Source organism: Dipteris shenzhenensis, chromosome 1 (assembly GCF_047967505.1).
Source record: "Dipteris shenzhenensis isolate YYH24624 ecotype China chromosome 1, Dip_SZ_1.0, whole genome shotgun sequence".
Taxonomy (NCBI): Eukaryota; Viridiplantae; Streptophyta; class Polypodiopsida; order Gleicheniales; family Dipteridaceae; genus Dipteris; species Dipteris shenzhenensis.
This window is the reverse complement of record NC_141596.1, coordinates 61,790,014-61,817,584: the sequence shown is the minus strand read 5'-3', so window position 1 is coordinate 61,817,584 and position 27,571 is coordinate 61,790,014. Positions and strand designations below refer to the sequence as shown.

Genomic DNA, 27,571 nt, shown 5'->3' with positions numbered 1-27,571 from the left:
ATTTGACATGCGACCTAGTTTGCAACCTGCCCATGTCGCATGAACAAGCAGATAGATCAGGCACATGCCGGTCGGAGGTAGCAACGAGTTAAGGTCATGAGCGTTGGGCGGCCTTTGCGAGAATTACGGGCACATGATGAGATGTAAAGCCTCCATTGGTTTCAGGCTTTGACTATGTGTGCACACCAAGATCACTTACTGATGATATTCATGGCACATAAACAATCCATGTTGTGATTATAGATAGTCTCGTATGCCCAGGGTGAGAGGTAATGACGATGTTGGAGGAGGCGTTGGGCTGGACGACTTCCCTTCCAAACGACGCCCTCATCTTCATCAAGGACTCTGTCGCTTCCCCAGCCGCCTTCCTCCTCCATTACCTTCTCAAGAAAGTCCTCACTTTTCCTGGCCCTGCTCAGCCTCTTGTCATCTTTGTAGGATTGAACGAGCCTTTCTGTCATTACAGCAGAATTGCACGAAAACAGGTTCGTTCTCTCTCTCTCTCTCTCTCTCTCTCTCTCTCTCTGTCTCTCTCCATCCATCCATATGCATGTGAGTTCGGAACCTAAAAAGGAACTCGAAATCTCAGGCAGACACTATGGGAATGTCAGCTGTAGCCGTTGTTATCATTTCATAGCGTGAACCGCTTGCCTACATAATACCACTGAAAAATCCAGGTGCATCTCCAGAGTTGCATCAGTTTGAGGGTCATGCATGGTTTTGACACGAGATTGGTTCATACAGTACGTGCTTTTTTAAATCCCCATTATCATTCAATGGATAGGCTGTTGGCTCGCCTATCATGGAAGCACAAGATGTGAGAGGAGATTCGTGCAATTATAAGCCCAAGGAACAGTCATTAGGCAGCGGTGCATCGATTCTTCTTCCAACCTATATGTGTGGACATCTTTTTCAGGCCCTCACACGTTGGGTTAGGCTTGGAGGCAGCCATTGTTCACTTGTTGGGTGGTAACTTCCTCACTAAGGGAGTACCGTCATGCACCATCAATAGATGACATAACATTCCTAAAGCTTGTTTACGTCCTAGAAACAATATCTTGCGTTTGCTTAGGCTTTCCGAAATCTGGCTTGCCTTTACCTTTTCCGTGCCTTACGCTTGCTTTGCTCAATAAAGGTTTTCCTCCTCCATTGTAAATCTTTACGCCGGCCTCCTCTTGTACGAGCATAGGCCCCAACTCCTCAAAAGTCAGTTGAAGCCTTTGGCAGCGTATTCAACATGAGCAGTGGGCCGGGTCCACCTTGTGACCAACTATTGCCAATTGATCCTTGACGATCTTCACACTCGTGAGATAGTTATGTACAGCATCTCCCTATACCATCGTCATGGTGAACAATTAATTCTGGAGGTTGAGGATTCATAGAGTTGTTCAAGTTTTTAAGATGATCTATGGTTCTTTTGAAGTATCTGCCAAGTGAGACCTCATCTGCTGTTCTTCCAACGATCATAGACAGCACATCAGCATCCTTTTCCTCCCACTCTTCCACCTTATCTAGATTTGTAAGTTTTAGTATCTTTTTCCGTCCTAATTACTGGAGATAGAAGCATTTCTATTAACACGGCTTTGTTCCTCTTGTAATAAAAGGGCAACCAGCTGGTCAAAGGAGTAATGGTTGGCATTGCCACCTGCAACCAACCGCAAAGTAGTGACAAAGCCTTGGTAGGAATCGGGCAATCCATCAAGTGTCATGGATACAAGCTGAGAATCGGGGACTACCTCATCAATATTTGCCAACTGCTCTTTCAAATCCTTAACAGTGGTAAGATAAGCATCCATATTACCACCCTCTTCAAGCTTTAAATCCTTCAACTACTTCTGAAGATAGGCCACTTTAACCTCATTTCGCACTTGATACAAGGAGCCAAGCTGATCCCATGCTTGCTTAGTTGTCTTGCATGAACGGATGTGAGGGATAATAACCCTTTTCACTGAAAGAGCAATCAAGGCATGTGCTTTGGCATCACGTCCATCCCATTGAATTTGCTCCTGAGTAGGAGGCAAAGTATCTATAGTGGAAGAGGAAGCTGCATCAGAAGTGGCATTATACCCGTTACTAGATGAGCGTGAGGCAATACCAGATGTACTAGAAGCAGGAGTAGTACTAGAAGCAGGAGGTCTAGTGGGTCTGACCTCAGTGCCTATAACAATTTTCCATAGATTCTTGGCAATCAAGACATGCCCCATCATATAAGCCCACACGGGGTAATTCATGCCATCAAGTTTGTCCTCAAACCCAAGCATCCCAAACAAATGATCTTTATTGCTAGCCATAGTGCAAATATGCAAGGCAAAAGCACGTACATCAATGCAAATGAGAGGAGTGCAATCTCGTAAATCCAAAAGGCAATTTACAGCACAAGCTTCAAAGCTTTTCATCGCAAATGTGTGGCTGTCACAAGGTGCACCTGTTGCAAAAAGACTCCCAAAAGGCAACATGAGGCCTTTCCTCCAATAAAGCAAAGAAAGGACTGCTTTGCTGGAAATGAAAGGAATCAATGCAGTAGGAGCTTACCAAGTTATGCAGACCAAAATTACAGCAAGAAAATGCCCTTGTGTTTGAACTTGCCGCGTACAAGCATTGCCGATTTCCTGTCCCTCTTGCGAATTGACAAAGTAAAATCTTCTCAGGTTTAGCGACCTTGGCCTCATCAACAATTTCAGGCTGCTCCACATCTGGTATTGCTAGAAGTGCTCGACTGATACTACGGCTTGAGCCATGACTCAAGAAAAACCGGATGCATGGTCCATGTCAAACGGAACTGCAACGCCATGGCCACTTCATTCACAACTTTGACGATGGGAAAGGGTCCGAAACTCCGATGAGAGAGCTTCTGGCACTTCCTTCCAATGTGTTTGAGATGTTTCTTCACAATCCGAAAATAGTCCCACTGCCCTTCCTTTAACTGACGTCACGCTTGTGTTTGTTTGCCTGCATTTGGTAGGTCTCCTGGGCTTTGGCAATGTGGTCCTTTACTGAGTCCATGATCTGCACATAAGTCTCTGTGATATGAACGGCTTCGTATACCTTCTCGGATGTTTGGGTGAAAAGGGACTTGAATTTCTTGCCAAAACTTGGAGCCTGAGCCAGAGTGAAGAAAGAGTGTCGTTCAGGATCCCTTGTAGTGGGAGATAGACTATCCTCACTCTCTTGCAACTACAAGGTGATGCACTTAATATACAAAGTGATGCTGTGGATGTGAGTGAGAGAATCAGAGGGAGAGAAATGTAGTGGACCTCCGAAGAGGAATATATAACTGAGATGCATGAATACCCAAAGGGCTGAAATACAACTGTACTGAGGGGCTGAAACCCTCACTGCAAATTCGGAAAGAGACTAGACTACCTAGAGGAGGTGAACCCTTGGAGAGGCCAAGGCATCCTATTGGTGCATGTCTTGGATGATTGCACATAACTCCTTGTCATAAACTGAACATTTGGTCTCTGCTGGAAGCACCTTGCATCCCTCGAATGCAATGGGATGATTGTTTTATTCCAAAACTGCTCCAATGGCATAGTCGTTGGCATCGGTCCATACATTGAAGGGTTGATCTCATTGTGACTGCTAGATACGATGCCATAGGGACTTTCTTCTTCAACTGGGCGAAGGCCGAAAGAGCGGCTAGAGTAAAGGTGATAGGCTGTTTCTTGGCTTTTACTCTCTGTAAAAGATCAGTGATGGGAACTGCAATTTTTGCCAAATCCTTGATATGCTTCCGATAGGCCTAGCAAATGCCCATAAACACATCCGAATCTCTTGTGCTGTGGTTGGCACCTCCCACTCCACAATATCCTTCACATTGGCTGGGTCTAGGCGAACACCTGTCAGATTGATGATGTACCCAAAGTAATATACCTCCTTTTCTTGGCGTTGATGTACAACTGGTTGTCCTTTCGAATTTGAAGAACTTGCTGAACGTTGTAGAAAAAGGGTAGGGGAAGATTTAGAGAAAGGGGGGATAGACTAGCAGAAGGGGGAGAGAGAGAGAGGAAGAAGGGAGGAGAAGGGGGTAGGAGAGAGAGAATGAGAGAGAGAGAGAGAGAGAGAGAGAGAGAGAGAGAGAGCGTAGGCACCATGAAGGAGGAGGTAGAGTAGATAGGATTAGATGTCACATCAAAAGTGAGTACAAAAGTGTGGAGGTGGACTTATATAGTCTCCCTCTACTAGAAGTCCTTTTTGCCCCCTCTAGGCCTAAAAATCCCCTAGCCAAATTAGGCATGACCCTTACTAACTTGGCCTGATCTTGGCCTTCATTGCAAACGTGCTTCGCATGCTGTGTTGGATCCTTCAAGAAAATCAGAATGTCGTCGAGAAAGACAAAGACACTCTTACCGATCAACGGTTTGAAGATCTGGAGCATTATACGGTTGAAGGACGCGGGTGCCCTTGTGATTCGTGAGACCGAAGGGCATCACCACGAACTCATGTTGGGCTTTCTCTGTGTGGAATGTTGTCTTCTGAATATCTGGCTCATGAATCCGGATCTGATGGTACCCACTTTGAATATCAGGTGCTCCAAGATGTAGTTGATCCTCGGCATGGGAACCTGCTCTTGATGGTGTGTGTGTGGTAATCCCCACACATCGGAGCTGAATTGTCCTTCTTCCTGACGAAGAGGATCGGAGTTGTGTATGGTGCGGATGAAGCCATTGCATAACAACTTCTCTAATTGTTGCTCAAGCTCCTCCATCGTCTTGTTGAGACGGTAAGGATGCTTGTTGGGAGGTGATGATCCAAGCAAAAGGTCCTCTGGCCGGCTGGGTGGTAAGGCTGGAGGCAAGCTTGATGTGACTATGAAACAAAGCTTCCTGCTCGGGGGTCTTGGCTGGAACTTCTGTATTGGTCGTGTCATGGTTGCCCTCGTTCGACATACAGTATGTCCCGTACGTTTCGTGCTGTCCTGTACTGTACCATACTGTACAATCCGTACGTTATGGTCCTTTTTTGTTTTTGGGTTGTGTTCTTTTGTTTTGGATTGCTGGTGGTGGTTCTACCAAACTGATTTTGGGCTCAGACGGCAAGGTTCCATATAAACCCCCTCTCTCCTCACTTTGATCCCACACTAAGCATCTACCTTTGACTTTGAGTCTCAAGTCTCCCGTTTCCATCTCCAACAAGTGACGAGGCTCAAGCTGCATCAAGCATCTTCATCTCTCTCCCTCTTTATCTCCATCAAACACCTATATAACATGTTTGTACAAGTTTTAAAGCTTGTACAAGTAAACCTACTCCAAAACTCTAAAATCTTTGTCTTTTTTTTGCTTATCGAACGTACCATCGGACGTACGCCTAAGATTTTTTAGTTCGTTTAGTGCCACACTGATATCGAATAGTACGCATGGAATGTGATCGTACGTGTCAACCATGGGTTGCGGACATAGATAATGTATGCCTTTCCTCCCTTGCCACTCTCACGTGCCATGTGGATTGCGAAAATCAAAGGACGACACAAAGTGTCTTTTAGCCAAGCGATGAACCTACCCTCGTGATATGGAATTTTGAGGTCCAAACCCTGGTTTTGATAGTCTGGGCGAACTTCGAATTGGTGCCACCATCGGGCCCTCAAGATGATGTCCGCTGCTTGAGTTGGTGCTACCCTGAAAGTACGTATATCTGCCCATCCTCCTATTTTTAGCATGGCTCCTGAGGCCACCTTGTTACTCTCTGCTTGCTGTCCTATAAATGCCCCATGCCCCATTCATGGTGATAGTACCGGAAGGGGTGAGAGTCAACCTGGCTCGGTGAGCAGCTTTGGTAGAAATGATGTCCTTCGAACTCCATGAATTTGCGAGGATGAGGAGTCAGGACCTTCTGCCCTCCGATCTGTTTGTAGAACTGAAACATCGTGGGAAATTGTTAGAGCCCTCCTTCTACTGATCTTCTTCGATCTCTTTCATGACCACTGAGGTTGTCTTGGCTGGAGTCAAAGTTGTAGAAGAACCACTTGACATGTATCCTTTTGCTTGCTGCTTCTTAAAATGTGGGCGATCTTGCTTTTTGTGCCCCTGCTCATGGCAAAAGAAGCAGTGGTTCTCTTTGGCATAGGTTGCTCATGTGGCTGCATCCAAGTACCCTCCATAGCCATTGCTGTCTTTTGCTGGCCAGTTCTTCTGTTGCCCCGTGATGGCCTTCTTTACTCCATCTATAGCGGCAGAATCCAAGAGCTTCTTACTGTTGACTTGTTTGGGTCCTTGAACCTCGTGCATGAGCTCAAAGTTCTGAGCTAGCTCATATGCACAGTCATAATCCCGTGTTAGAAAACTATTGATGTACCGCTGGATATCTGATCGCAGCCCATGAAGGAATTTGCTCAGCCTCTGATTTTCATTCAGCTGCAACTGTATGAACACCTGTGTGAATTTATTGGCATAATGGTTCATTGACTTTGTGTCCCCTGTGGCGTAGCTCATAGAATTGACTTTAGAGCCTGTCGAGGTACTGCGGTGGTAGGAACCGTGATCGAAAATCTTTCATGAATTATGTCTAGCTGTAGAAAGGTGTCTCCTCGTCTGCATCATAGTGGTCCTTCTACCACTTGAGCCACTAGGTGACCGCCTCGCCTGTGAGGGGCATGGATGCTAGGATGCATTGCTCGTTGTCCTTTTTAGGCATCATTGAAAAAAAGCTTTCGAACTGATTGAGCCACGAAGACAACACTAAAGTTTCTTTCTTACCATCGTACCGTGTGCGGTTGAGTTTCCCCAGAAGTGAAGGTTTGGCTAGAGATGGAAGTCTCCTCATCTCCCCTGTTGGTCGGAGCAGAGAAATGAGAAGCTACCGGTCTCGTTCTTCCTTGTACGTTCTTGGAGCTCCTTGGCCTCTTGAGCCTCACGGTCCTGGGGTTCCTTGGCTTCGGAAGCTTCTCAATCACGTTCGTCTTTGGCTTCACGAGCTGCCCTTGTGGCTTCTCGAGCTTCCCGATCGCGTTCTTCTTTTGCTTCCAAAGCCTCCCGATCGTGTTCTTTCGTCTCCCGAGCTAGCCTTTGCCTGCTCATGATCCTCCCGCATCTCCTGAAGCTGGGCCATGCGGGTGAAATGGGCCTTGGACTGTCGTTGCTGCATCTGCATCATAGCCTGCAACATGGCTGTCATGGCAGATATGGAAGTGTCTACAGGAGTCTGTGGTGGGGGCGGTTATGGCAATGGAGGCATTGAACCCTCCCCTCTTGTGTTGGACTGCTCACAGCTGCTCATGGTGTCCTTACCGGATCTTGTCTGGACCATTAAACAATAGATCTGCCCCTAAGCTGACCCTCCCTATCTAAGGAAAGAAATTCTGAAGCTTTGATACCAATATAGCGGGAGATAGACTATCCTCACTCTCTCTCCTGCTCAATACTAATTGCGAGTGCAAGATGATGCACTCAATACACAGAGTGATGCTCTGGGATTGAGTGAGAGAATTAGAGGGAGAGAAATGTAGTGGACTTCCGTATAACTAAAATGTATGAATGCCCAAAGGGCTGAATACAAACTGTATGGAGGGGCTGAAACCCTCATTGCAAAACTGGAAAGAGACTAGACTACCTAGAGGAGGTGAATCCTCACTGGATCCCTGGAGAGGCTGAGGCACCCTGCTGGTCTGCTGTGGGGAAACCTGGCTACTACTGCTGCTCTGAAGGCTTGAAGGCCTGAGGAGTGGATGAGGAATGAGGGACCAAGGGGGCTGCTTTTATAGGCCCTCCTTGGGCCCTAAAATACGAACCAGGGGGCTAGAAGCTGACCGATCAACATCCTCCTGCACCGGCCTGCTACTGTTGCTGAGCTTCCTGCTGACGTGGCAGCCGACTGGCCATGTGGTAGAGGCTGATAATGCTTCTACGTGGCAAGTCTTGAGCTGCCTGCATGTACTCTTGTGTTGCCTACGTCTCTGGCCCTTGCTATCAGTCCCACGTGGCAACTGTTGACGTGGCTACTTGACACGTCCCAGCACTCCTGAAACCTCTGATCTGCAAGCAAAACACAAGAACACACACAACGTGAGGAAACTGAGTAGGCTGCTCACCACCCAACCATGACATCTACGGGATGTGATCCCAAATGAGGAGATGTCCCCTTCGAGCCACGAGCTGAGCTATTGGCACGAACTCCCAACCAGATCCTAACCAGCCTGGTGTCCCATACCACCAGGTGGCGCTGTGAAGCCTGTGATCTGTTGCTGGGCCTTGGGCTACGCTATAATGCAAGCACACGTCCGCGACTCAAACCTAGCACTTGGGAACGAAACTTGCTCCCATCGGCTCCCTAAGAATTGAACCTTTGGGCCCCTTTTATAGACTCGGGCCCCAAGCGCCAAAAATAGCGAAGACCTCTAATTGGTTCGTACCCTTGCCACTCAACCCGAGAATCAAGCCTGCCTAGCTCTAAGCCTCCCCAGGCTACCTGAGCTAGTCTTGTGTACCCAGTACACGTCGGATACCCATCTGTGCACATGACATACTTCCCCTCCTCTAAGAACTCACTCCTGAGTTTGCTAAAAAACCCGGGAATGTCCTCTGGAGGTTCTGTAATGTCTCCCATGTTGCATCCTCCTCAACACGATCCTTCCACTTGATCTTGTATTCCGTCATAGTTCTATTACGAATCTGTCTTTCACAAAATTCAAGAATACACTCAGGTTCGTGTGGAATAAAAGTCAAATCTGTAACTTCTATTATTTCTTGAGGAGAAACAAGTTGATCATCCGCACCCAATACTTCTTTCCGTCTACTGACATGAAAGATTGGATGTACTTTAACATCAGGAGGCAATTCTAGTTGATATGCAACTGGTTCAATTCTTTTAATAACCTTGAACGGACCACAATATCTAGGGGATATCTTCGGAACCAAACCAGTACTCTTGGATTCCTTGGGAATTCTCAAATATACCATCGTTCCTTTAGAGAATCTCTAGGTGAACGATGTCTATTAGCATAAAATCTGTCCCGATCTTGGGCACTTCTAATAGACTTCTTGGCAAACTGTAACATTTCTTGCATGTCTAGCAATAAGGTCTTTGTAGCATCATTTTGGATTCCTTTTAACCCAACCATAACTGGTGACTTAGGTTGAAACCCGTACATAAGCATAAAAGGACTTTACCCAGTACTCGAATGCTTTGCACTGTTATAAGCAAATTCTATCATAGGTAGATAATCTTCCCATGAAGACTGTCTCTTAGAAACGTATGCTCGAAGCATATCTTCAACCAATTGGTTAACCTTCTCTGTACTGCCATCGGATTGTGCATGATCTGAGGAACTCATACTTATAGTAGTTTCTAACTTTTCAAAAACAAGTGTCAAAAGCTACTTGTAAACTTCGAGTTCCTGTCATTGACTATATAAGAGGGCAAACCATACAGCTTAAACAAGTGGTCCACAAACTCGTGAGCCAGCTGAACAGCTGAAATAGTTGTTCTAGTAGGTAAGAATCTAGCCATTTTTGTTAGACGATCAACTATGACCCAAATGGAGTCATGACCCTTGCGCGTTCGAGGCAAACCAGTAATAAAATCCATGGAAATACTTTCCCATTTATTACCGAGAATCTGCAATGGCTGTAATAAACCCGCACTTCTAAGGCGTTTTGCCTTAGTAACTTGACAAACCCGGCAACCTACCACATAGTTTTCAATAAATGCACGCATCTTAGGCCAATAAAAGGTATGCTTCACAAGAGACAGTGTCCGATGTATACCCGGATGTCCAGCACTAGGAGCATCATGACACTCCCAGAGAATCTTGGATCGAAGTTCTAGAACATCTGGCACACAAATCTTTCCATTTCGGAACAGCAAACTGTTCCTAATCATCCACTGACCTCCCGCCGCCTGTACCGTAGGGGGCACAATCCCTGAGTCTTGGTCAACCATGGAGCTCCCATCTTGGACTCTCTGCCAATAAGAACTGAAATGACTATCAGTGGCGCAAAGCCCTCTCAAGGATTGAAGTAGGTCTGAGGATATTTCCGTAAATGACATAGCATTTACAAACTTGACTCGACTTAAGGCATCCGCCACACTAATCAACGAACCCTTGCGATAACGTATTTCAAACGCAAAATCTTGCATTAATTCTGCCCATCTAGCTTTCCGTCCCCTCAAGTCAAACCCATCACACACATACTTGATTGATTGATGATCGGTCAATACAAGAAACTTCGAACCATACAAGTAGTCTCTCCAAACTTTAAGTGCATACACGACTACATAGAGTTCTTTTTCTAGTGTGGGCCAACAATATTGAGTGTCGTCTAGCTTCTTACTCTCAAAAGCTACAGCTCTGCCTTCTTGGAATAGAGCTGTCCCAATCGCAAAATCACTCGCATCGGCCTCTAAAACATAAGGCCGGGTAGGATCGGGTAATGCAAGAACAGGTGCTTCCTTGATAGTTAACTTCAAGGTTTCAAAAGCCTTGTTCAATGCATCATTTGAAGAGATCGGTTGGGTAGACCTGCGTCCACGACCTTTCAATATGTTTGTCAGGGGTGCCGTGATGTGTGAATAATCACGCACAGACTTCCGTAGAAATACCGTAAATCCTAGGAAAGAACGAAGTTGTTTCACAGTCTGAGGGATAGGCCATTCTAAAATCTTCAAGATACGATCCAGATTAATGCTAATACCTTCAGAAGAAATCTTGTGTCCTAAATAAATGATCTCCTTCATAACGAAGTGACATTTACTCATCTTGGCATAGAGCTTATGCTGTCTTAGAATAACTAAGACAATCCAGAGGTGTCCCATGTGATCCTCTATCATTCGGCTATATACCAAGATGTCATCTAAGAACACTACAACGAATTTGCCCATAAAATCTTGGAACAAATCGTTCATTATTTGCTGGAAGGTGGCATGAGCATTGGTCAAACCAAAAGATAATACAAGAAACTCATAGTGGCCATACCTAGTTCGGAATGCGGTTCTATCTATGTATTTAGCATAGAAACGGATTTGGTGATAACCCGTACGCAAATGAATCTTAGTGAAATACTTCGCTCCGGCCAAACGGTCGATTAAATCATCGGAACGAGGTAGAGGGTATTGATTCTTAATGTCACTTTATTCAATCATTTATAATCTATACACATTCTCCATGTGGAATCTTTCTTCTTTCTTAAGAGAACAGGTGCTCCCCAAGGTGATTTACTTGGGCGAATATAGCCCATATTCAAGTAATCCTGTAGCTGTGAAGCTAACTCATCCTCCTCAAGCTGGCTCATCGCATAAGGTGGAACACTAGTAGGTTGAGTCCCGGGTACTAAGTCTATGAAATGATCTACTGCCCGTTCTGGAGGTAAACCTTCCGGCAGTTGAGTAGGGAATACATCCATGAAATCATCTAACAACATTCTCAATTCATGGTGTACAAACACACTTAAATCATTCTTGTTACTAACAGAGACAACAAATGAAGAATGCGGAATCAAAACACACTTGATAGACATCATAATGAGAAGTGTTTAATATATTCCGAAGTTGCATCGCAGATACAATAGGTCCCTGAGAAGAGGGAATGTTATCACAGTGAATACAAAATTGGGTGTCCTTTTCCAAAAAAGAAAGAATATGTTTCTTCCATCCAATCCGAATATCATGGGTTTTAAACCACTCTATTCCGATTAACAAGTCCACATGCTCCAAGTGCATGACATAGCACGTAAGAGCCGCTGTGTATTCTTGAATCCGGATAGAAAGGGCTTCAACCTTGCGATCCCAAAATTGCTTCCTAGCTGGAAGCTACACCTCATAGGTGTGATCGCTAGGTATCGTGGACAGCCCCATCTTCTGCACGAGTTTGTAATTAACAAAGTTGTGAGATTTGCCCGGGTCAAAGAAAATGTGAACTCTTTGGTTCCTAACTTCTCCATGAACTCGGAAAAGATCATGGGAACCAAATAACGAAGTATTAAAAGTGCAATTACAAGAAAGTGGGCAGGTAATGACATTTACAGAAATACCTGTCATCGAAACTTGATTAGCTCCCTTGGCTTTGGTACCTAGACGCTTGGAGCTTCGGTCCCGGCGCTTGCTTATGGTTCTTGCGCTTAGGATAATCGTTCTTAGTGTGGTTCCGCTCCTCGCAGAAGAAGTAACGTCCTTCCTTCTTTAGCTTCAAGATACGAAGGAAACGGGCACGACCATTCTTCGCCTAAGTCAAATATTTCTTGGAGGCGTTGTCTAAAGACTTCGACTCCTGGGTACTAGTGGTAGATTGGAAGGACTTTCGCTTGTTCTTCCCACCCGTGTCGGCAACTGTGGTTCCCTTTGCACTGGCCATGGTATCATCATAAATGCACGCGTAATTCATGGCCTCTTGCAACATGGTACACTTGTTCTTGATTTGTAACTTGTAGGAGTCGGGCAAACCATCCACAAAGAAACCTAACAAGGTCACTGGATCCATCTTTGTAGCTCTGGTCTGCAAATCCTGAAACCTTTGAAGATAAACCTCAAAAGTCAAATTCAGCTTGGACATATCGAGGGCTTTGAGCTTGCCTATGATATCGTAATCTTCCTCCTTCTTCAGAAACTCTTTTCTGAAGACCCCTTCGAATTCTATCCATGTTGTAGGCTTGGGTTGGAGTTCCTTCCACCACAATAAAGCCTTTCCGGAGATAAACCCCGCTGATAGCTGTATTTTCTTGTCATCTGGGTAAGGGTGAAACTGAAAGTGTACTTGCCACTTGTGCAACCAAGTGTCAACAACCTCCTTGGTACGAGACTTCTGGTCTCTGGGAAAAGGATCGGGAGTGATGTTCGGACCTAACACTGAAGCCATGGCATCCACATGTGTGAGCGCCTGAACAATGCTAGTCAAAAGTGTGAGTGTAGTATGAATCCCTTGGAGTTGCTGTGTCAACCCCGTTTGATTCGTGTTAACTTGCTCAAACTTCCCATCAAGAGCAGTGGTGAATTCACTGAAGGCTTTCTTCGTAATCAGATCATTGTAGAGACCCTGGTCATCCTCCGCATGGTAGTTCAAATCCTGGTCACCCATCACAAGCTCAGGGTTTACAGAATCAGCCATGACTGAAATCTGATCTGAAAAGAAGATAGGCTAGAGAAGAGAAACGAGCAGGTGGCCTCGGAGCTAGGAGGTAGAAACGAAGTGGAAGCTGGCCAAGAAAGAGGTGATGGAAGAAGGGAAAGCTGGTCGATGGAGAAGGTAAGTAGGCTGAGCTGAGCTGAACGATTCAGTTCAGATTCTGGAACCTGGAACTTTGCTCCTGGCTGTCTGTACGAAGTGCTGTAGCAGGCCGTACCAATGTTCGAGCGTGAAGGTGTAGAGGGGCTGGAATTCTGCGCAATTTGCAGGCTATGGGAGAAGGCAATTTGGCCGAACTTATAGCGGGAGAGCAGGCTTTTAGTAAAGCCCTGCTTTTTCAAAAGCTCACCCTCCAAAAATGGAGGGATAGTGCTTTTTTAAGCCCCCAGGCCCCCCCCGAAAAGCAGCTGATCCAAATTGCGATCTGTCCCTATCCTGTTTCGCACCTTCCTGCGCTCCCCTTCTACTTGCCATCACAATGCGTGAGTAGCCAGCCGACATTCGGGATCCCCCTTGGTTCGCCTCAACTCTACACTCTCTCCTAACTCCCTTCTGACGCCTTTACCTGGACCCCACTTCTTCCTCCTAACTACACCTCTCTCCCTCTCTCTCAACCTTTCACTTCTTGCAACGAAATCACCCTGCACTCTCTCTCTCTCCTTTCTTCGTTCCCTAAATCTTAACCACTTTCCAAAACCCGATGAACCAAACAAATACTTGCAGCATGAATTTCGAAATTAGGGCATACCTGGAGAAACAAATCGTCCAAAATTCTTGGAACAGAATTTCCTACCTCAGGAGTTGGCTCTGATACCAACTAACACGTCTGAGCACTCCTGAAACCTCTGATATGCAAGCAAAACACAAGAACACACACAACGTGAGGAAACTGAGCAGGTTGCTCACCACCCAACCATGACATCTACGGGATGTGATCCCGAATCAAGAGATGTCCCCTCTGAGCCACGAGCTAAGCTACTGGCTCGAACTCCCAACCAGATCCTAACCATCCTAGTGTCCCATACCACCAGGTGGCGCTGTGAAGCCTATGATCTGCTGCTGTGTAACATTCAACGGTTATCTGATCGTGTAATTCACAGCAAGACCTTCTTTAAACCTTTAGTGAGGAATGAGCGTTGTTTACCATAGAGAGAGGAAGGAGATGAGGGTAGAGAGAGAGTAGAGTCGACAACCGATTGGGTCCCTGTACCCACTTAAGGCCCCCTCTCCCAATCAAGGGAGAATTTGCTTTATACTTGGAGAACTGAGAAATACAAAGAACACTCTTCAAGAGAGCACGGAACACACTTCTGAAGAGCTCACTGTGCACACATATAGCAGACCCAAAGACTTGAGAGGCAACGCCGACCAATACCGAGACCTTGATGCTGTCCACATTGACGATGTAGGACGCTTCTGCAAGGCAAGTAAGAGGCTTGTGCTGTCTAGCGGAATGCAGGGTTACTGCGTGAGTGAGAGAGTGAAAAGCTAGAAGTGATAGATCCTATGAGAGAACTGAGAGATGACGGGAATATAGAGCTGAGAGTGAGCTGTGTAAACTGTAAAAGAGAGCTGAGAAAGCTGAGGAAACAGTGTCCAAACCTCTCTCCGTTTGTTGGTCCAAACCTCCGATTGTTGTCACCTTCAGATCAGGCTGAACTGATGGCCAAGGGACCGAGGCTAGAGCAGGGCCAGATCTGAGGATCTCAGGGGCTGCACAGGAGGCTGAAGTGGAGCTGTAGGAGGACTGAAGGCAGGAGCAAACTGAATGAGAAAACAGGGCAGCCAAGGGGCCCTTTTATAGCGTTGGACTGAGCCAACCCAGTCTGTAAACAGACTCAGTCTGTTTTACAGACTGGCTGGCCTACAACCAGCCTATAAAAAGCCCTCCCTGGCTCATTTGCCAGGGGAGTTTTTGGGCAGCCTTTGCAGGCTGCCTTCCCTGCTTACCTATCCAGCCTTTGGGGACCCTAAAGGGACTCCTAACCTAGGCTAACACCTAAACTATAAGATGGAAACACTTAACCTACTATTCTCCAGTGGGTACTAGTGAACAAGAACTGACTACTGACTTGACCTAAGGCTGAGAGACTGACCTACGTAGCTTGTGCGTGACCGTCCCTGGACAAGGGCTCACAAAGGGGTCACAGCATACGACAAAATCTCCTATCTGGGAATTATAATACACTTGTCGATGTAGCCAGTGTGTCACCTTGCACCCAAGTGCAGGGGTGCATGTGACATTCCCTCCTTAACTTGGCAGTAGGTTCATTGCTTCCAAGTAGTCCGCCAATATTTGGGGAAACTCTTGGAAAAAATCTTCGTTCAACCACACTACTTCATGGGTACCTCGATCCCGGAACTTGGTGTAAAACTCCCGGATCCTGTGTCCTGACCCATGCTTGAATTTATGAAGAAAGATCTGTTCTGGCTGCAAAACTTCGGCTTCATCAAGAACTTCAGGTTGTTGCTCGTTGGAAATCTCTGAAAGAGGAGGCCCAAAGTATGGCTTCAACCAAGCTACATGGAACACGTTGTGCATAGTACAACTGTCTGGAAGGCGTAACTTCATTGAGACATCGTTGATCTTTTGAATAATAGGGAATGGTCCGAAGCTCCTGAAGGACAGCTTAGGGCATCGCTTGCCCACCTGCTTCAATCGTTGCTTGATAATGCGTAAATACACCCATTGACCCTCTTTATACTAGACATCTCGTCTGGATTTATTAGCTTGGCGTGTATACGATGCTTGAGCTTTGGCGATGCGGCTTTTCACGGACTCCATAATCGCTGCCATGGATTCGGTGGTTTTGTTGGCTTCAAGAGATGGAGACACCATCCGGGTGAGGAGTGAGGTAAATCGCCGTCCAAACGCCGCTTCATAAGGTGTGCGACCAATACTCGAAGAATAGGTATCATTCAAAATGGCCTGCACAAGCGGAAGAAACTGCTCCCACTTTCCCTGAGCATCATGACAATATGATTTCAAAATATCAAATGCCATACCATTATACTTTTCCGTCTCGCCGTTCGATTGCAGATGGAAAGCGCTTGGACATCTGCAGCTTAGTATCAAAATTATTAAACAAGGCTCGCCAAAAGTTAGACGTAAACTTAGAGTCCCTGTCGGATGTGATGGTCTTTGGCAACCCTCCAATGGGATACCAATACTTAATAAACAAACGAGCTACATCTTCAGCGCTGGCCGTTTGTTTGCAGGAAATGAGCATACGTTCTAACTCCCCCTCCATAGACTTTGAAAGTCAATAAGGGAACTTACTTGGAGGTGTCGAGTCCGGAAGTAGATCGATGTGGTGGTCTTCTGGTCGCTTGGGAGGTAGCTGGGGTGGCAGATCGTCCCGAAGCATGATGTCTTTGAACTCTTGGAGTAGATCCACCATTGCTTGCCCCATCGGAGGAGCGGCTTGAACTGCAGTGATCTGGCACTGGACATAGACAAGTGCACACATGGCACCCTTGCGGACGGCGCGACCTGCTTGAATATGAGAGATTAATGGAATCCCTGGTATGCTCCGATCACCGTGTATCACGGCGGGCTTAGGTAAACCTTCCACAATCGTGAAGGTGTCCTGTCGCCAATCAGCCGTCGGGACATGCTCACGAAACCACTGAATCCCGAGGATCATGTGCTCGTCGGGCTGTAGATAGCCTTCCATAATACCTGCTTTAGCCTTCTCATCCGGAGTCATCTTCCCTCTTTTGACCAGAAGCCTGGCCGTCTTTCTTTTGGAACTGGTTGTCCTTCTTCTGATCCTTACCCGCTGTGTTGTTTGACTGCTGCGGGGCTTTGGAATCTTTCTGGACCTGCTTGGGCTTTCCCCCGTTCAGCATCATCTTTTGATTTTGTGTGAGAGTCAGCGCCTGCCGCTCGTAATCTGGCGGGTCGAAGTTTCGAATGGTAAAACGTATGTTCGTGTCTAAACCTCGAATGAATTGCTTCATCTTGGCGCTCTCCGTCACGCCTAACTGTTGCGCCAGTGTGATGACCTTATTACTGTATGTCAACACAGGCAAACCATTCTGGGAGAGATGAGCGAAGCCTTTGGGGACCCTAAAGGGACTCCTAACCTAGGCTAAGACCTAAATTATACAGGATGACCGTTCTGCTCTAGAATTGCTCCAATGGCATAGTCGTTGGCTTCATCGCATTGTGCTAATGCTAGGCTCGGTGCTATAGTGACTGCCTCCTTCAATTGGGCGAAGGTCAAAAGAGCTGTTGGAGTAACGGTGATTCTTGGCTTTAACTCCTTGTAAAAGGTCGGTGATGGGAAGTGCATTTTTTGCCCAATCCTTGATATGCTTTTGGTAGGCCTAGCAAATGCCCATAAACATCTGAACCTCTTGAGGTGTGGTAGGTACTTCCCACTCCACAATATCCTTCACCTTGGTTGGGTCCAGGCGAATACCTATCGAGTTGATGATGTATTTCAAGTAACGTACCTCCTCCAAGAAGCTGCTTTTCTTGGCGTTGATGTACAACTGAGCATTCTTGAGGAGCTGAGGAACCTGCTGAACATGCTTCACATGCTGCGTTGGATCCTTTGAAAATATCAGAATGTCATCTAAGAACACAAAGACACTCTTACCGATCAAAGGTGTGAAGATCCAACGCATCATACGGTTGAAGGATGCGGGTGCCCGTGTGAGACCAAAGGACATCACTACGAACTCAGTGGGCTTTCTCTGCTCGGAAGGCTGCCTTTTGTATATCCGGCTCGTGAGTCTAGATCTGGTGGTACCCACTCTTGAGATCAAATTTTTGAGAACATCTTGGCCCCGTTTAGGCACTCCAAGATGTGAGTCGATCCTCGGCATGGGGAACCTGCTCTTGATGGTCAGCTTGTTCGGTGTGCGGTAATCCACACACATCCGAGCTGAAGTGTCCTCCTTGACGAAAAGGATCGAAGATGCGTAGTGTGAGTTATTGGGGCGGATGAAGCCACTGCGTAACAACTCCTCTAACTGCTGCTCAAGCTCCTCCTCCATCGACTTGTTGAGATGGTGAGGATGCTTGTTGGGTGGGGATGATCTAGGAACAAGCTCAATGTAATGGTCCTCTGGCCGACTCGGAGGTAGAGGAGGAAGGCTCGATTTGAGAAAAATGTCGTGGTATTGCTGAAGCAGAGCTTCCTACTTGGGAGTCTTGGCTGGAACTTCCATATTGGTTGCGTTGACATAGACAATGTACGCCTCACCTCCCCGTTGGATCTCTCGCTTCATTTGGATTGCAAAAATCAAAGGGCGAGGAGTTTTCTTGAGCCAAGCAATGAACTTACCTCCACGATCTGGAATTTTGAGGTCCAAACCTTGGTTCTGATAGTCAAGTTGATCTTCGAACTAGTGCCACCATCGGGCACCCAAGACGATGTTTGCTGCCTGAGTTGGGGCTACTTTGTAGGTATGGGTGTCTGCCCACCCTTTCATCTTGAGAGTGGCTCGTGAGGCCACCACCTGCTGTCCTGAGAAAGCCCCATTCATGGTGATGGGATCTGAGGGAGTGAGAGGCAACCTGGCTTGCTGCGCGGCTTTGGTCGAGATGATATCCTCGGAACTCCCTTAATCTGCGAGAATGAGGACTCTCTGGCTGCCGACGTGGCTATAGAGCTGGAACATCATGGGAACTGGTGAGAGTCCCCCTTCTGCTGGTTTTCTTCGACCTCCTCTATGGTGGTTTTGGATTCAAAGCTGTAGAAGAACCCGCTGAAGTGGAGCCCCCTGCCTGTAGTTTCTTAAAGTGCGGGCAATTCTGCTTCTTGTGCCCCTCTTGCTCATGACAAAAGAAGCAACGGTTTTGCTTGGCATACGTGGCTTGGGTTGCTGCATCCATGTACCCTCCATGGTAGCAGAGTATAAGACGAGAATAGCCATACCACAGCTAGTGTGTCCTGGGAGGACATAATTATCTCACAAAATTTGGAGCTGCAAAAGATGTAATGATGTGTGAATTGTATCTGTGATGGGTTGCAATTAAGTTGTAACTGACAGCTTGCAATAAAGTAGATCCAGTTGTAACTGAAAGATTGCAATGCATTTGATGTAGTGTTTGTTGTATCAATCATGAAATATGTCTTCCTCAACTGATGACCTTCCATGCAAAAGACATAACAAACTTGAGAGGTCAAGAATTGTTTTGGCTGGTTTCTTCTTTCTAGAGCAATCATAGTCCTAGCATGGAGGAAAGCAATCAATGCTTTTATTTTGCCTTGTTTTGGATGATTATAGTTTAATCTTGACGGGAAGAATCAGAACTTATGTTTCATGACTTGAGAAATATATCAACGAGGACTTTTTCTGTAAGGTCATATTTTGTAGATTTTTCACTGTAAGGCTTGCTGATGGAAGCAGGGATGTAATCTGGCGGCTTACCGAGAGAAAGGAACCATGGTATTTCTTGACATGCTCTCAGCGGTCACTCTCAAGCAGGAGAGTACGACAGTCCACAAATTGACAGAGGCTCTTCCCGAGAATAAACTTTTTGAGCTATACCAAACTTTTTATAAAATAGTAAGAAAGGAACCTGGGAGAAGTGCATGGATCTTTATTGATGATATGTCATTGCTTGAAGTAGCTGCAGAAGGCAACAGAAATCACTTGTTAGATTTTGTACACTACTGTCGAGCACTCGCCTGCGATGAACAGGTTAACAGTTCTCTCTCTGCTTGTTCACCATACAAATTGTTAACATGGTTTATAGACAGATCAAGTCCCTCTTTGTTTACTTGATGTTCTGTGGTTGGTGTGATTTGCCTCTAAAGTGGATTTATTTTATTTTAAATGAAATAAAAGTAAGATGGACTTGTTCAAGATATTGATGGATGTGTTCTCGCCCTTGTTCATGTCTTCTGGCCATGCAAACCTGAGGTAGGTTTTGCTATACTGTAACAGTACGAGTTTGGGCTGAAGGTTACGATTTGAAGCTTTAAGAGTGGACTGTCATCGAAACCAGTTGGCATGATTATACTTACGTATGCATTGCCTTTGTCATGGCTGAGTCTGCCCTTCACCTCTAGAGTGCCGACAGAAACTCAGTGCAAAGACTTTGTATAAAAGGATCTCAATTATGTGTGGATGTGTGTGTGAGAGCAAATTTTTAAACTATGGTCTACACCCACTGTTGGGTGCTGATGACGTCAGTGGGGATGTCATAGTAGCTAGTCCCTGCTATGTGTGATGAAGTTTATGATTTTCAATCTTATGAGTGACTATCATGAGATTGAAACTGCACTATGTTGTGTTTTTAGAGGATGAGTTTGGGAATGTTCCTGGATTCATCTAGGTATATACCATATGCATTGCCTACTAATTATCTTTTTGAAGGTCTTTGCTTATGTCAGTGGGGATGTCATAATAGCTAGTCCCTGCTATGTGTGATGGACTATCATGAGATTGAAACTGCACCAGGTGTTGTAGAGTTTGGGCATGTTCCTGGATTCATCTAGATGTTTACTACTTTCCTACAAGGCTCCTGTAACCTTTATAATGACCGAGTCTGTCCCTTGTGTCCGGAGTTCTCATGGAAATTTATCATAAAGGCTTTTGTATAAATAAAAGCTTGTGCGTGAGGGTGTCAATACATGTGCATGTGAGAGTATATGCCAGTCTATACCCATATTGGATGTTGATGATGTCGATGGGGATATAGTAGCTAATTTGTGTGGAGTTCATAGTTTTTACCTTGTGAGCAGTTAAATGTTTGTTTTATAGGCATGTTCATGGATTTGTCTAAACACATATTTACCATGTGCCAAGTTTGGAAGTAGGGGAACCTTCATTTTTGAATTCTTTTCTATTGGGGGGATCTATTAAAGTAATATCTGTCCCCATGGTCAATGAAGCTTGCGGCCATTATGAACCAAAAGCCTCTTCAGATGAGTCAATTAGCAGTGGAGTTCAACATTTTGTTACTCAAGTATGTTCTTCTGATTGCTCACTATTTATGGCACTTGGTTGCAGAAGTGCTCACTGGTTCTTCTTGCTCACCAAGATGTGTTTCATGACAAAGAAGAGATTGTAATGGCTTATCAGCTTGAGTATTGGTCTGATATTGTGATTAATGTGGAGCCTCTTGCAACAGGGCATGCTGCTGATGTACATGGGCAGGTACAAAGACCAATTCATCATGCTCCATTGTAAATTAGCACCCCAATCAAAATTTTACAAAATGCAAATGCTACCCCTGAAATGATTGCTGAGATTAATTTTTTGTCTTTCATGCGCTCAGGTAATCATACAGCACCGAACACCTGTTACTGAATTAAATATGCAAAGTGCTTACAATCTTCATTACAAGATTTTGGAAAACACAGTCCTCTTTTTCACTCCTGGAAAACTGGTTTGAAATGAACACATGGCACAGACCACTACAGCTCTGTACTATTTAGTACCATGGCAGGATGCTGCACACAAAAGTATAATGAGGTGAACAATGCTTGGAACAGGCATAAAACGGATGTACTGTCTCTTGTCATTAAATTTTCGGTCTTATTATGTGGTAAGAAAAACACAGGTACTGAATTTTGTAGTAATCCGTAACCTTTGCCCAAGGCTGAAGTGACTTCATGGCAATGAGGGTATGTAGGGTCAGTCTCGAGCTTGGACCTATGGCTCTCTTTTAGTCTTTATGTGCATCTCATTCTTTGTATGCATCTCATGCTTCATTCTTCTTTTAACTTTCTTGCATTTTTCTCACTTTTTAATTTCCTCGTGATGTTGGGCAAATTGTAATTCTTTTTCCTCTTTTCAATGATCCCATCCATGTGCGGCCTCCTACTGCGTTCTTCATGAATGTCCATTTTATCCTCCATTTCTTTTGCTTCCTGTCTTTTGTTTTGTGTCCCCTTTTGCTCAAGGGATTTCGTTATTGCAGGCTAAGTTGTTTTTCTGTTGCATTTCTTTCCATCTTTTGGGCAGTCCCTTGTTCCCTTGCCATCTTGCTCACATTTTCCTCATCCTTCTAGTTGAGTTCCCACATCTCTGTTGACTATACTCTTCTTCCTACAAGCGTCTCTGCCTCTCTTTCAATCTTTGTATGCATCTCGTGTTTTTTTTATTCTTCATCAAACCTTTTCCTCCTTTTTCTCCTTTTTCATTCTTTTACCTCTTCCAATAATCCCATCCAGGTGCGGCCCCCCATTGCTTCCTTTGCCTGATCTCCATTTTATCTTCTGTTTCTTTGCTTGCTCTTTGTTTTCTATCCCCTTTTGTTTCTTAGTTTCAAGGGATTTTCATTATTGCAGACTAGGTTGTTTTCTTGCTGCATTCCTTTCCATCTTTCCACACCAGTCATCTTTTCATTTTATTTGGTCCTGGTTTGATTCATAATTTCATTGATCATAATTGGTGTAGGGACTTGAAAGTATCAACTAGGGACTAGTCAGGTTTCGAATCTTCCTTTACAGATTCAAATTACGTGGAAGATGTGTCATTCTAGGTGATGAATCTACTTAGGGTAGACCTCATGTTGGGGATAGAATGGTTTCTTGACAAGAGTAACAATTTGGCATGCCGTTCATTTTGTTCAAAATGGTTTGATCTACATCTACAAAATAATTTTGTTGATCCATCATTAAATATTGTAAACTCTTATAAGCATTCAACCCAATACATGATTAAGATTTTGTAATCCTTTGGAGTATTGTCATTTCTTTTTCTTTTAAAAAATTTGCCATTACTTATACGTCAATATTTCTAGATTATTTAAAGAAATTTAATCACAACAATGATTATGTTGTATTAAGGAGTTGTCTCATAGGTTATCACCTACATGAGGCATTGGCCATAAGATCTTTTTCCTTTTTCTTAACTTGTATTTATAAATCCCTATGACAAAGCATGAGCTTGAGAGGAAAATTATTGAATAGTTAAGGATAGTTCACATTAGACAAAGTGAGTCATCGTGGGGTGTACTAGTGTTATTGGTGGATAAAATGAATGGAAGCATTTGCATGTGTGTTAGTTATAAGGTGTATACATTATAAGAAAAAATAAATACCCAGAATGGTTGATCTCATAAATTGATTAGCGGGTGCTTTCTCTATTTAACAACATTGATCAATGTACATAGTGTCATCAAATCTTATTAGCCACTTCCTTCCTTCAACTACACAATCAAGAATGTAAGATGAGGCTGATTTTAGAGCTTCTAATGGATACCCACTTGGAGAGCACATTGGGAGGTCTATGGCATCACCTTATCCATGTAGACCCACCTTTGGAGATGACTTTGGAGATCCTATTAGAAAATATCATGTTTTTTGGCTCTTCCAACATCAATGTCAACACTTGGATATAGACCTTTGATGTAGATCTCATAGTCATAGAGGCACAGAAGCAAGGTAGGATGCGGAGCGGCACTTGTTACACCACTTTGGAATTTTTGGCTTGGCTCACACAATCTGTTAGCATTTTTTCTCATTATCTATGGAGTCCCATTAACTTATAACTCTAATCATATTGCGTTAGCAAATTTGGAGATCTAGATGCACAGAAGTCCTAGATGAGACTTAGACCTATGTCTTTCACTCACTCTAAGAGATCTGGCAAGATATTTCACACACCCTCATGTCCATTTAGGGCAGGATTCATGGTTCCTCACGTGCTACAGTAGCCAAGAGAGATGCTTTTATGAGAGAGTGGGATCATGGTTCATGCTTCACATATTCAACCGTAGAGCCTTCATGGCACTTCCACTATCCGAATCGATTTGACCTCATTTTATTTTTGTATGATTTTGCATGTAGTTCTCATAGGAATTTATTGTAATTATACAAGTATTTTGGTACCATACTTAAGAGAGGTTCACTTCTTTTTCGAGGCAAATTTTTTGGGTTTAGAACTAGGTATGGGCCCTACAAATTTCTAGTTTCTTCTTTTGGTCTCACAAATGCTCCTTCCATCTTTCAATAGGTGATGAATTATATATTTTACCCGTAACATAGAAAACTTGTAGTGCTGTTTTTACTTGATATCATCCTTAGAGTAAAACTCGAAGGTAGCGTGACACACCTTAGAATTGTCTTGGATATTCAAAGGTATGAGGAATCGTATGTGAAATTGACTCTTTTCATTAGACAAAAAATGGAAGTGTATGTCTATGTCTATGTGATAAAGTGTTAGAAATGCTAGATTAGTAAAGCATAATGTTTAAAGATTAGAGACATGCTATGTCCTTTGAACTCGATGCCAAATGGGAAAGTACTTTGAGTTGTACTTAAAAATCTATAGGCATATGACATAGATTCAAAAGAAGGGGTTTTTTAAATTCAATAAATTCATAAAACTGTACATACTGAAGGGGATTAGGAAAATAAAATTTAAAATTGTATAAAGGGAAAGAAATGTAGGACCCCTATGGTATGTAGGGGTTTAAGTATTTGAATGCATATGGGTTTTGTATCCATGTTGTATGGAAGTTTTTCGAGCAGTACACTCATTGGAAAAATACCTTAAATTTTGTTATGGGGTGTATGTAAGATTTGACATGGTGTAGGTGATAGTTGATCGACTTACCAAGTTTGCATAATTTAAACTTTTACAAGAACAAATAAAAAGACACTTCAATTAGAACAAGAATTTATTGATAATCTTTTTAGACTTTCTAGTTTGCCTAATACATAGTCAAGGAATGAGACCCGAGGTTTACCGGATATTTTTGGCAAGCAATTGTCGAGGAATTGGAGATTACTTTTAAGTCTGATCTTGGCTTATCATGCTTAATTAGAGGATAGACATACAGATGAATCAAGATATGGAGGATATGCTAAGGGCATATGTCTCCAAGAAGCCATCAAATTGGGAGTAGTACCTTCCAATGATGGAATTGGTTTATGATTATAGGGCTAAGCATTCAGTTACAAGATGAGTCCATTTATCCTTATGTATGGATACTAGCTTAGATCAATAATTGCCTCAAGTCTTCAGAATATGAAGATACTGATTGCAAATCATTTCTTGCAATGCATGCAAGTGATGTTAGCATAGGCTAAGGGAAAGTGCTCAGATAGAGATAAGTTATATGTGGATTAGAAACATACCCCTAGGATGCTTGGCATGGTCATGTTTCTTAGAATTCCAAAACATTTTAAGACTTTGTGGAGTGGAAAATATCCAAAGGTCTTTTCTACATCTTTAAGGAATGATGTAACAAACAAGTTAGAACTCCTTTTAAATGTTAAGATTCATCTACTTTTTCCACTTGTAGATTCAAGGGAAAACTTGGAGGTAGAGACATTCAACATCTTTTAGAGAACTTATACGATTCAACTTGGGAAAGAGTTTCCAAAATGAAGAAAGTTTTTCCTTGACTTTATTTCAAAAATGTAAATATTTTTAGGGGGGAGAATAGCATTTATTTTTATGGACATAAATATTTGTAGGGGAGAATGCTACATTCTTGCTAACCTATGTTGGCTAATGACTCACCTATGGGATAAGGGAGATCCTAGTTGGTGGAGTCAATGGGTTATGATGGATATTCCTAGACAAAGTGTTATATCTGAATGGAAATCTAGAAGGGAATGGAGCTTGTATGCTACATATAGCAAAAGCCTAAGGATATATATTTGCACAAGGGCTTAGTGTTGGGGGAAACTAATCAATACTTGAACAATGGATTCTATTAGGGGCATGGTGGTGGCTAGCACACTAGATCGATGCGTCCACGTGGATAGGAGGACATAAAGGCCTACCGAGCTGCCATTTGCCTTCCCTATTGCTCTATGGTTGGGTGGTGTATCTTTCCTATTTATTGGGGGGTTATCCTATTACTTTGTGGTGGGGGGATGAGTTTTGGATATCACACTTAGTGGTTTGATCCCTATTTTGTGGTTTGGTCCCTTATAGATGGGAGTTTTGTGGTATGGGACATAAAGGCATATCGTGCTAGAGCTACTTCCCTATTGGTCTTGGTTGGTTGGTGTATCTTTCCTACTTCTTAAGGGGTTAGCCTATTACTTTATGGTTGGGTGGTGAGTTTTGGATATCATGACAATGACTACTTTGATCCCTATTGGGCGCAATGACAATGATCTTGGAAGGTGGGGGTCATCTTAGGAAATGCAAGTTTCCTGTTTTGGAGGAATGGCAACAAATCTTTGGACATTTGTCACATGATTTACAAGTTAAAAAAATATGTGCCGTCATTTTAGAGTTGAGATTTGTTTCACTGCATCTAGATGTACATTTCACTCTTAAGAATACACTATCATACTTGGGAAACAACATAGCTTGGAGAAGCAAATGTAGTAGCATCACACATATTTAAGAGTAGGAAACTATCGTACACAACTACACATAGTTGCAAGTAGTTCTTAGGTAGTCAATTTATGTGAACATGCCATTCACATCATGCACACCATCAATTAGTACAATATGATTACCTTTTCCCATCTATAGAAATTGGTACAAGTTGATGTTGACATAACTTACCTCTTCACTTCATTGTCACTTGGCAATAACAGACTACTTTAGAACATATCTTTTGAGCTCAACCCCATGCAAGAGTCTTATATCTATCTTGGAAGGATGTAGGAAAATAGTGGATTCTTGATGGTTACCATTGTGCCATGTGAAAAAGTGTGCTTCTATCACTCCTCTTCCCAAATCTAGAGGTCCATAAAAAAGGCCACCAAAACCAACACCTTTCCCTTAGGTGCAGTAAAGAAATATTGGGTGTCCACATGTTTATAGAGAGTATAAATACCAGAATCTTTATACAACTACCTATCATTGGAACATGTACCATAGAAGTGGACATACTTACATGTCTTATTGACACCCAAAGTGAAACCAATTTTTACATTAAAAGGCAAGATGTTAAGTGAATTCATATTTTAGTTCAAGAAACTTTGTTTGAACATAATCTAGGAGCTCTATTCGAATGGATTATGTGCAAGAAATAATAAGAAACACATTAGCTCGATGCTAAATTTTATATAATATAACACCCTAGTCTAACTTATGGCTTCCATCTTTCTTGAAAGAACTTTTGTTATTGTAGAAGCAATTTCGAATAAAGCATGAATGCTTTCCCTACACAGTACTAAAATGAAAATCTCCTAGGATATATTTAAGCCTTATAACAAATCTAAAAAAATGTATTGACCACACCAAAAAAGTATTCTCCATTCACCTCAATTGGATTATGTACAATCCTTGATGAGAAAACAAAGTTTTCCCAAGCACAATTGACTTATTTATGATGCATAATTGAACGTTGGATTTAGAGCCAAAATTTGACCTTGGTTGCTAGTGCTATAGGGGGATGAAAATGATGTTGTAACCATGACATATAAAAATTTCTTCCCATTTCAATAGTTTTCTCATGCAGTCTTGTTAATGTAGAATGATCATGGTTAATGAACTTATTTAAATTTTTTTCTTTGAGAGGATAGATATTTTTCCAAACATTACCTATCTTTCCTAACCTCTATATTACATGGTGTAACCACATGTATCATTTTTTTCCCCATTGCTAAGAATCTTACCATAATGGTAAGATTGAGC

The 27,571-nt window shown here is 43.5% G+C and overlaps 1 protein-coding gene across 1 annotated transcript; it reads left to right on the top strand.

The window, feature by feature from the left end:
• The first annotated feature begins 209 nt into the window (after nt 1-209).
• ELP6 (elongator protein 6) lies at nt 210-21,623 on the top strand. The gene is made up of 4 exons (XM_087383433.1): nt 210-485; nt 19,415-19,708; nt 21,023-21,169; nt 21,291-21,623. Exons 1-4 carry the CDS (start codon nt 273-275, stop codon nt 21,405-21,407), a joined length of 771 nt encoding a protein of 256 aa, XP_087239559.1. The 5' UTR covers nt 210-272; the 3' UTR covers nt 21,408-21,623.
• The last annotated feature ends 5,948 nt before the right edge of the window (nt 21,624-27,571 follow it).

Excerpts from the sequence above, each read along its gene's own strand:
- ELP6 (XM_087383433.1), top strand. The coding sequence starts at position 273 with ATGACGATGTTGGAGGAGGCGTTGGGCTGGACGACTTCCCTTCCAAAC. Across the intron at positions 486-19,414 it reads GCAGAATTGCACGAAAACAG|GGATGTAATCTGGCGGCTTA; the intron begins GTTCGTTCTCTC and ends TGATGGAAGCAG. Across the intron at positions 21,170-21,290 it reads CTGCTGATGTACATGGGCAG|GTAATCATACAGCACCGAAC; the intron begins GTACAAAGACCA and ends TCATGCGCTCAG.